The sequence below is a fragment of the Dipodomys ordii genome, unplaced genomic scaffold (genome assembly GCF_000151885.1).
Source record: "Dipodomys ordii isolate 6190 unplaced genomic scaffold, Dord_2.0 Scaffold127, whole genome shotgun sequence".
Taxonomy (NCBI): domain Eukaryota; kingdom Metazoa; phylum Chordata; class Mammalia; order Rodentia; family Heteromyidae; genus Dipodomys; species Dipodomys ordii.
In genome coordinates, this window is record NW_012267343.1 from 191,284 (window position 1) to 202,167 (window position 10,884).

General features: G+C 39.1%; 2 protein-coding genes across 2 annotated transcripts; one reads left to right on the forward strand and one right to left on the reverse strand.

Annotated features, from left to right (window-relative positions):
* The first annotated feature begins 4,156 nt into the window (after window positions 1-4,156).
* Window positions 4,157-5,083, forward strand: LOC105996137 (olfactory receptor 50-like). Its single transcript, XM_013030116.1, has one exon. The coding sequence runs from the start codon at window positions 4,157-4,159 to the stop codon at window positions 5,081-5,083; it is 927 nt and encodes a 308-aa protein (XP_012885570.1).
* Window positions 5,084-9,364: 4,281 nt separating this feature from the next.
* LOC105996136 (olfactory receptor 50-like) lies at window positions 9,365-10,297 on the reverse strand. The gene has a single exon (XM_013030115.1). The coding sequence runs from the start codon at window positions 10,295-10,297 to the stop codon at window positions 9,365-9,367; it is 933 nt and encodes a 310-aa protein (XP_012885569.1).
* Between the last annotated feature and the right edge of the window lie 587 nt (window positions 10,298-10,884).

Sequence of the window (10,884 nt, forward strand, 5' to 3'; positions counted from 1 at the left end):
CTTGACTGGTAGTTCTTTAAAATGCAGCACAGTGTACATTGTTCACTCTGCAGCCAGCTCCACACGTAATATTGCTCCAGTTAGAACTCTAGGACAAGCAGCCTTGCCACAGGCCCCTCCAGAGCTAGGACCAGGTCTAGTTTAGTTCTTTCACAGCCTCCCCCAGCTAAATCTAGATATCGTGCTGCTAGCTGTAGTGTCATCTGTATTTGGAGCCCTTTCTCATTTCTAGAAGAGCCAATCTCAACACCATACCTAGCACTAGCTTTGGTGATAAAATCTGGTCCATTACAAGTTCCAACACCTGGCTAGAACTCTACCCTTCTCCAGAACTGAAAGAATATATTGCTAAGGCAAAAGATGAATGATTTCTTCTGAACAATACCATCAATAAAATCATGCTTGAAACTCTCTGAGTTGTTAGCCTCTCCTCTATCTCTCTCTCTCTTTGTGCCCCCGCACCTCCCCCCCCCCCAGTGTGTGTATACTGGTCCTGAACTTAGGGACTGACCACTGTCCCTGAAGTTTTGCTCAAGGCTAACACTCTACCACTTGAACCACAGCTTCACTTCAGGCTTTTTGGGGGCGAGGTTAATTGGAGATCAGAGTCTTAGAGACTCTCCTACCTGGGCTGGCTTTGACCCATGATCCTCAGATCTTAGACTTCTGAGTAGCCAGGTACAAGCATGAGATTTAGGGAAATATATTCCAGTCCCCCAATTTAGTAGTGGTGTTGAGGTTTGCACGCTCACACTTTTGTTTAGAGAGTGAGGTTCTTGTGTTTATGGTGCTCATGAAGGAGCATGGGATCAGAAGAAGGGTCTTTGGTTATCACACTTGATCTCTAGCTTGGTTTTTGGTGGAACCTGAATCACCGTTCCCTCGTGTAAAGTCTGAGGAAGGGAAGTTCAAAACTACCAACTTCTTTTTTTTTTTTGGTCCGGTCGTGGGGCCTGAATTCTGGGTCTGGCCACTGTCCCTCAGCTCTTTAGCTCAAGGCTAGCGCTCTACCACTTGAGCCATAGCACCACTTCTGGCTTTTTTCTTTTTGCTTATGGGGTGCAGAGGAATCGAACCCAAGGCCTCATGCATGAAAGATAAGCGCTCTATCACTGAGCCACCTTCCCAGCTCCTGAACTACCAACTTCTTAATGGTTGTTTTTGAGATTAATTCCTCCCAGGGTAAATCCTTATGCCTTGTTCAAGAAGCCACTCTTTCCCCAAAGGAACATAAGACAATGAAGTAATTATATCCTGTTTGTCTCCAACTTAGAACTGAGGATGAGGAATTGCTTTTCAGATACTGTCCATGATTTGTAAAAGTAGGACTCAAAAAGCTGCTCAGGAGATGTGAATAAGCTTGCATTGTTCTATCTAACTTGTTTGATTCTAGACTGATTACTCTTCTGCTAATTGGCATGGAAGATTGGGCACCCCAGAAATCTGTCAGTTTCTCTATTTTCTGACGTGGACAGAAAAAAATTATTGACAGACTTTCATCTTTCTTGTCTGCTGAAGGTACTTGGTGCTCATTGTCAGATACAGACAGAATGAACAATTGGTAGCGTGATGGTATATGTGTGTGTGTGTCTCTGTGTTACTAATGTTTGGATCCTACATAGCATATTTCCTATATTGTACTTTGTCTTGAAGTTAGTATCTATCCACATTTTGAGATGATAATACAGAAAAAGAGAATCATTTATCTCAAAGTAATTCTTTATCTAATTTTTGAAAGAAAGAAAATTATACCCTTCATTGATTGTCTTTTAGCCATTGAATGTATATCCCAATAATTTCCAATTCCAGCAGAGTTAGGTATTAGTTTATACCTAAAATAATACAATGACAACCTATTCTCATTATTACTGGTATACTCACATTACTTGGGATAATCGGATCTCTACCTTGTAGCCAAAAGAGAATTTAATATTTTGGTTCCTATTTTTTGTGGTATACTATTTTTCTAGAAAAGATCAAAACTTCCCACTATAGTAGACAAGTCCTTGTGTTGTCTTGCTCAAACATTTCTTCCAATACTTCTCTAATATTTCTCAAAGTGATCCTTCTCCTGAATTTTCATTTCTACAAGTTCTCTAGTCCTGTTCTCTACAAACAAATAACAATGTGTCCATTTTTTTCATACTCTTCAATGAATAATTTATGGAACATCTAAGAATTGTCTTCTTTATATCTCAGCTCTTCTGATTTGAAAATCATAATCACGAAGAGAAATTCTCAGTAGTTCTATTTCTTTTTTGTCTAGCCTCCATATATTTTACTTCTTGATTATGAGTAAAGGATTTGCAAACATATGCTACTTTTCATAGTTCCAACAACTCTTAAAATCTCTTATAAAGCATCCTAGAAAATTACAACGTTTAGGGGCTGGGAAGGTGGCTCAGTAGTAGATGCTTGCATTGCATGCCTGAGACCCTGGGTTTAATTCCTCAGCCCCACATAAGCAAAAAGAAAAAAAAGCTGAAAGTGGCACTGTGGCTCAGTGGAAGAGTGCTAGCCTTGAGTTGAAGAGCTGAGGGACAGCACCCAGGCCCAGAGTTCAGGCCCCATGACCGGACCCCCCCCAAAAAAAAAGAAAAAAAGAAATTACAACGTTTAATAATCAGAGTAAATTCCAATCATTTAGTAGTTTGATTTCTAAGAATCTATTCTTTAGATTCATTCTGAATTCATATTGCACATATACTACATGTGCACATATAGTATATAGTATACTATAGTTATAGATCATATATACATATGTATGAAAAATGAGATAAGAAAAATATCCATTATTGAAATATTGTTAAAAGTAGCAAAATGTTAGAAACAAGCCACATATCCATAAGGTAATATTACCACTTTCCATGTGATAAACTAATTGTTAAAATAAAGATAGTAATAGAACTATATTCTAATCAGTATCAGGAAGTAACACTGTAGTAACAAGATTTATAATGCAGTCTTTAAAGAATGGGGAAATTATAAAGATAGTTTCAATTAAAATAGGAGTATTGAGATATTAAAAAAGTTTAGTTAACTATCAAAAAGCTGGTAAATTAGGTAATAAGACATTCATCTCACAAGAGGAAAATCATCTTTAACAATTCTTTTCTTTTTTTTGAAAATTTTATTATTGTATTACTATTTTAATTTTTACTTTTATTATTTTATTAATTTAATGTCAGCCTTTAAAATATGACTACTTTTATTATCATCATTAATTGTATCAAAGCGTTTACTTAGATATTTCCTTATCTCTTCTCCCTTTTTAAAACAATTTAATTGGTTTCATTATTCTATTTTCATACAATTGTCTGTCCAAATACTTTGATCATGTAACCTTCATCTTTCTTTTAACTATTTCCCTTCCACTGGCTCCCACCTGCCAAAATCTTCATTTTTTGCTCATTGATTCAGTATTTATGTCTAAATCCTACAGATGAGACAGAGTACACAATTTCTTTCTCAATCTGGCTTAATTTGATTACCATGAAGATCAATTTTCATGTAAATAAATCTCTATATCAAAAATTATTTATGAGATAGATGATCAGGTTCAGTTTTTTTATTTTTAACGATCATTTCCATTAATAGAATGATATTAACAGAATGACCTAAAGGAGAAGAGAGAGGAATTAAGACTTTATCAATGTAAAAGGAAGCCTAGAAATATGTCAAAAATACCTAATGGCGTAAGAAGTGAGTAATCAGAACAGAACTAATTTGTTATTGCTAATGAGACAGAATAAGTTTCTTCACATTTTCAAGATAGGACTTGAGAAGACCAAATATCTCAAGTGTTCTAATAACTTGAAAGGTGTTTTTGAATCAAGAGGCTATGTAACCTGTTAAGTGTGCAGGTTACATAGTGTGAACGTTTCATGACTATTCCTCTAGAAAGCGTTATGCTAGACTCAAGATGTCTGGGAAAAATTTTTTTACAAAGAAAAAATGGATGGGTGTGTTACAATGTAGAGCACTAGATTATTTTTTGTTACCGGCATAGAATAATGACCTTGAAAGTTTCTTTCTTTCTCTCAACTTAAGGAATCAAAAAATGTGTTATTCTTTTTAATGTAGTCATCATAATGAGTTCTCATTTCTTTCTTCACAACTTGATCTGTCTTGTCATCTTCACAAAAAGAAGAAACATATGACAAATCAGAACAATGTGTCTGAGTTCATCCTCCTGGGGCTCCCCATCGAACCGGAGGAGCAAGGCCTGTTCTATGCCTTGTTCCTGGCCATGTACCTGACCACCGTGCTGGGGAACCTGCTCATCATCCTGCTCATCAGGCTGGACTCCCGCCTCCACACCCCCATGTACTTCTTCCTCAGCCACTTGGCTTTCACTGACGTCTCTTTCTCCTCTGTCATAGCCCCGAAGATGCTCATGAACATGCTGACACAGAGCCGGTCCATCCCCTATGCTGGATGCATTTCCCAGGTGTATTTCTTCATATTTTTTGCAGATCTAGACAGCTTCCTTCTCACCTCCATGGCCTACGACAGATATGTGGCCATCTGTCACCCCCTGCACTACACCACCATCATGAGTCAGAAGCTGTGTTTCCTGCTGGTTATTGTATCCTGGGTCTTATCTTGTATCAATGCCCTTGTGCACACTCTCCTCCTAGCTCATCTCTCTTTCTATGGAGACAAAACCCTGCCCCATTTCTTCTGTGACCTCTCTGCCTTACTTAAGCTGTCCAGCTCAGACACCACAGTCAATGAGCTGTTTATTCTCATTCTAGGAACAGTGGTCATTACTGTGCCATTCCTATGCATTCTGGTCTCTTATGGCCGCATTGGGGCCACCATCCTGAGAGCTCCCTCCTTGAAGGGAATCTGCAAAGCCCTGTCCACATGTGGCTCTCACCTCACTGTGGTTTCTCTGTACTATGGGCCAATTATTGGAATCTACTTTGTGAGCTCATCCAATGACACCAATGACAAGGATGTCATCATGGCTGTCTTGTACACCCTGCTCACACCCATGTTAAATCCCTTTATCTACAGTCTAAGGAATCGAGATATGAAAAGAGCTCTGAAAAAGTTGTTCAGTAGAGGAAACTTCTGAGTGTGATCTGCATTTTGTTTTGCATTTTCTGTTAACTGGATATGAGATTCTCTGTATGCCACCTCTTCCCTCTGAGGTGTACAGAGGTGTTACAATTACATGGGCAAGATAATGAGTACATTTCTTATCAAGCATTGTAGCCTCCTCCTTTGTTTCTCCTTCCCATCCCCCCCGACCCCCCCAATCCTCCCTGCTCCCCCCCACCCCACCCCCCGCACCAAAGTTGTAAAGTTTGTTTTCGACATCGCAACTTGTGCATCTCATTGTTACAGTGGGTCCACCTGTATCCCTATTTAAACGATTTGTTTATCCCCTTCCCCTCCACAAATTATACCGACATTAAATACAGTGAAAATAGGGGTTATACTGTGGGGGAGGGACATACAAAGCAACAAAGAAATAATCTTATAAATGTGTTAGAAACAATCGTATGAAAGAAAAAAAACATTTGAATACATATCTAAGGGTTCATTTTCCTAACATCACCTTATCTGACCTTTTCTGCTTGACTCAGACATATACTAGATATTGCAAATAAGGGAAACCATGAGACCTTTGTTTCTTTGGGCCTGGCTTACTTCACTTAATATAATTTTTTCTAAGTCTTTCCATTTTCTAACAAATGGGTCAATGTCATTCTTTCTGATGGAGGCATAGAATTCCATTGTGTATATATACCACATTGTCTTGATCCATTCATCCGCTGAGGGGCATCTGGGTTGGTTCCATATCTTAGCTATAGTAAGTAATGCTGCAATAAACATAGTCGTGCTGGAAACTTTGGTGTGGTCTTGTTTGTGAACATTTGGGTAAATGCCCAAAAGAGGGATTGCTGGGTCATAGGGGAGCTCTATGTGACATTCAAATGTTTTTTTTCTTTCTTGTGTTTGTCTTTAACATATTTATAAGATGATTTTTTTGTTGTTGCTTTGTATGTCCCTACCCCATGGTATGACCCCTGCTTTCACTGTATTTGATGTTGGTATAATTTGTGGAGGGGAAGGGAAAAAACAAATTGTTTAAATAGGGATACAGGTGACCCATTGCAACAATGAGATGTACAAGACGTTATGTTGAAAAACGAACTGTACAACTTTGGCAGGGGGGGCTTCGGGGGGGGTGGAGGTTGGAGTGGGGGAGATGGGAAGGATGGGAAGAGGAAACAAAGGAGGAGGCTACAATGCTTGATAAGAAATGTACTCATTATCTTGCCCATGTAGTTGTAACCCCTCTGTACAGCATTTTCACAATTTAAAAAAAAGAATATTAACAGTGATGGGGAAAAAAAGAAATGTGGCATATATACACAATAGAATTTTACTCATCCATTAGAAATAACAATATTGTATCCGTTGCAGAGAAATGGAAAGACGGGGGGGGGGACATATTAAGTGAAGTATGTCAGACCCAGAGAGAGAATGGTTACATGTTTTCCCACATATGTGGAAGCAAGAATTTGCCCATAAACCTGTAAGTAAACACACTGGGTGATAAGTGACTGATTACAAAAGTATGAACTGAAATAAGGTAGATTCAAGGTAGAATTCAAATAGTGTAATTCTTTAGAAAGGCAAAGTCAAAGTCCAACAAAGTAAGCACCAGGTACTTGCCGGAGGGGAAGGTGGGGCCCAGGGAAGAGCAATCGAAGAGGGAGAAGAGCAGAAGGAAGGGTAGAATGCAGTCAGAGAAGGGATGAATGGGAGAATGAGAAGGTTGAAAGCAGTGACACTGATCAAAGTGCATTGCTTCCATAAACTGCTTTGGTAAGTGGCAACTCCTTTGTACAACTACTTAGAGATCATTAATATAAAAAATAAATAAATTCCTAGTTTGAACTCAGGACCTTGTATTTGCTAGAAAGGCACTCTACCATTCACGCCATGTGCTCAGCCCTTGTGCTTCAGTCTGTTTTTAGGAAGGATCTTACATATTTTGCCTGGGCTGCCCTGGACTATATGATCTTCCTATATAAGTTTTCTGCATACCTGGAATGACAGGCATATGCTACCATTGCCAGATTTTGTTGAGATGGGACTTTAACTAACTTTTTTCCCCAGGCTGCCCTTGAACCGCGATCCTCTCAATCTCTACTTCACAATTAACTTACATTATAGGTGTGAGCTACCTCACCTGCCTCCTTTTAAATATATGTGACCCTTTATTGTTGTTTCAACCTCATTCATCATTAGAGGTTCATTTAAGTTATTTGCATTCTTGTACCACTATGTATCTCAATTTGCCAACTTTTTTTCCCAAGAAGTAACTTTTGGTCTCATGGAGTATCTCCCTTCTTTCTATTTCATGGCATTCTGTTCCTTATTAATTTTTTCTTCTGGATTTTTTGTTTTGTTGGTCATGAGACTTGAACTCTGGGCCTGGGGTCTATCCCTCAGCTCTTCAGCTTAAATCGAGTGCTCTACCACAGTGCCACTTTCAGTTTTCTGGTGGTTAATTGGAGATAAGAGTCTCATGGACTTTCCTTGCCCAGGCTGGCTTTGAACCATGATCCTCAGATCTCAGCCTCCTGAGTAGCTGGAATTACAGGCGTGAGCCACTGGTGCCTGGCCCCCTATACCTTTCAAGTGCCAGTTTCCTGGTATTCATTTTATTAGGCTGCCAGTTCTTCTAAGGAATTACACTGTTTGAATAATACCCTGCAGATACTATACTTTGATTAATAAATTTATTAGTTAATACATTTATACATTAGTTCTGGCTTCCATATATAAGAGAGAATATGTGCCCTTTGTCTCTCTAGGCCTGACTTAACTTGGTTTAACATAAATTTTTCCAAGTTCATCCATTTTTTTCCAAATGATGTACTATGCTTCTTTCTAATGGATAAGATTCCATTGTGTACATATACCCTGTTTTCTTGATCCAGTCATCCATTGAGTGTCATCTGGACTGTTTCCATACCTTTTCTATGGTGAATTGTACAGTAATAAATCATGGTTGTGCAAGTGGCTTTACAGTGTATTATTCATAATCTCTTGCATAAATGTCCAAGACTGGGATTGCTGATCATAGGGTAGATCAATGTTAAGTTTTTTGAGAAAACTCCAAATTGCTTTCCAGAGTGGCTGAACAAGTTTACATTCCCATCAACAGTGTATTAGTTTCACCTACATCAGAGCTAGTAACTGTTGTTATTCTTATGATGGCCATTCTAACTGGAGAAAGATGGAATCTAGTTGTTTTGGGTTTTGGTTTTGTTTTCTTTTTTTTTTTTTGTGGGTTGTGGGGCCTGAACTCTGGGCCTGGGCACTGTCCCTCAGCAATTCAGCTCAAGGTTAGCGCTGTACCACTTCTGGCTTTTTCTGCTTATGTGGTACTGAGGAATCAAACCCAGGGCCTCATGCATGCAAGGCAAGCACTCTACCACTGAGCCACCTTCCTAGTGGAATCTACTTGTTTTGATTTGCATTTTCTTTATAGCCAGAGATATTAATCATGTCTTCATGTGCTACTGACCATCTTTTTGAAAGAAAATTAAAACATTTTTGGACAATGCAAAAGAAATTACACAATTGGGTAGAATGTAGAGGCAAAGACACAAGAAGATGGGCTCATCTTGGGTTCACACTTAAAAGGGAGAAAGCAGTTCTAGGGTTTACCTGCACGGTAGCATGTCTGCAGAAAGTGACAAATACTGTATTTTTCAGAAATGATACAAAGAAAGTGTTCTGAATATTTGATCAGAAATAAGCAATAAATATTTGAAAAAAATAGATATTTTTACTTTAACATTGTACACCATATACAGGAACATCAAAAGGTACTTCATAAAATCTATCATTTTATATATCAACATAAATATAAATAATAAACAAAAATAATTTTAATACCTAAAACTCAATGTCTAAAAAACATTCCATTAAATATTTGAAGCATATTATACAATTAAATATGGAAACACTAGTGAACACACCAAGAAAATTATTACTACATTGAGACAGGGAAAACATTCCAACCAGAGTCCAGAGCTAATTTTTTTGAAGTTGAAATCTGTGTTTATATAAATATTAAAAGTGATGAGGGAGAAGGACAGTATGCAAAGAGGAAAATAGCAATGTGTTTATGTTTTTTAAATCCTTTTCCAAAACTCTCAAGAGTAAGAAGATAACTAAAACATATACCGAATTCATTACAGGAGATATAAAGACCAAAAAGTATGCTGTATCAAGTTGCAAAAGAAACCACAAGTCAGAGGGAAGATGTGACATACAGAGAATATCATATCCAGTTAACAGAAAATACAAAACACAATGCAGATCACACTCAGAAGTTTCCTCTACTGAACAACTTTTTCAGAGCTCCTTTCATATCTCGATTCCTCAGACTGTAGATAAAGGGATTTAACATGGGTGTGAGCAGCGTGTACAAGACAGCCACGATGACATCCTTGTCATTGGTGTCATTGGATGAGCTCACAAAGTAGATTCCAATAATTGGCCCATAGTACAGAGAAACCACAGTGAGGTGAGAGCCGCATGTGGACAGGGCTTTGCAGATTCCCTTCAAGGAGGGAGCTCTCAGGATGGTGGCCCCAATGCGGCCATAAGAGACCAGAATGCATAGGAATGGCACAGTAATGACCACTGTTCCTACCGTGAGGATAACCAGCTCATTGACTGTGGTGTCTGAGCTGGACAGCTTAAGTAAGGCAGAGAGGTCACAGAAGAAATGGGGCAGAGTGTTGTCTCCATAGAAGGAGAGACGAGCTAGGAGGAGAGTGTGTACAAGGGCAACTGCAGAGGACAAGGCCCAGGACACAATAACCAGCAGGAAACACAGCTTCTGACTCATGATGGTGGTGTAGTGCAGGGGGTGACAGATGGCCACATATCTGTCGTAGGCCATTGAAGTGAGGAGGAAGCTGTCAAGAACTGCAAAAAATAAGAAAAAATACACCTGGGAAATGCATCCAGCATAGGGGATGGACCGGCTCTGTGTCAGCATGTTCGTGAGCATCTTCGGGGCTATGACGGAGGAGAAAGAGACGTCAGTGAAAGCCAAGTGGCTGAGGAAGAAGTACATGGGGGTGTAGAGGCGGGAGTCCAGCCTGATGAGCAGGATGATGAGCAGGTTCCCCAGCACGGTGGTCAGGTAGATGGCCAGGAAAAGAGCATAGTACAGGCCTTGCTCCTCTGGCCTGATGGGGAGCCCCAGGAGGATGAACTCTGATGCACTGCTCTGATTTTCTTTCCTCATGTGTTTCTTCTCTTGTTGCAGATTAAAATGCAAATCAAAGTGTAAAAGTAAAAAGTCTTTATGGTTGCTACTTTTTTTTTAAGTATCATTTTTATCAATCCCCATGTTCAACAAGAGAGATGGGGGAAGAGATAGCGAAGGAAGATATGAGGGGGAGAGAGAGGGATGGAAAGCACAGCAGAAAAAGAAACATTTGTGCAATTTAACCTGAATTAACCTCTTTTGACATTGTAATAGGCTGTGCTGTGGTGGAAAAAAAGATGAAATTTGCACACCTAGAAAAAAACTGGAAAAACTCTGAAACACCAATGTGATTAATCAAGTCATGCTAGGTTCCAGCATATGGTGTCCATGAATTCTCGGTGGAATTTGAAATTAGGGAATTATTGTGCACAGACAGGTGAGTAACTTGCTAATAGAAAAGCAGGTCATCTCTGTGGTTTGTGGACCTCTTAAATCTCCAGTGTCCACACTTTGTTTAGTGCTTTACTTCCATGGATTGAACCAAGAGAACTGAGTGAGTTGCTTTGGAATTGGTGAAAATTATCAGGAACTGGATACTTGGTGTATATTTTATAGCTATCATA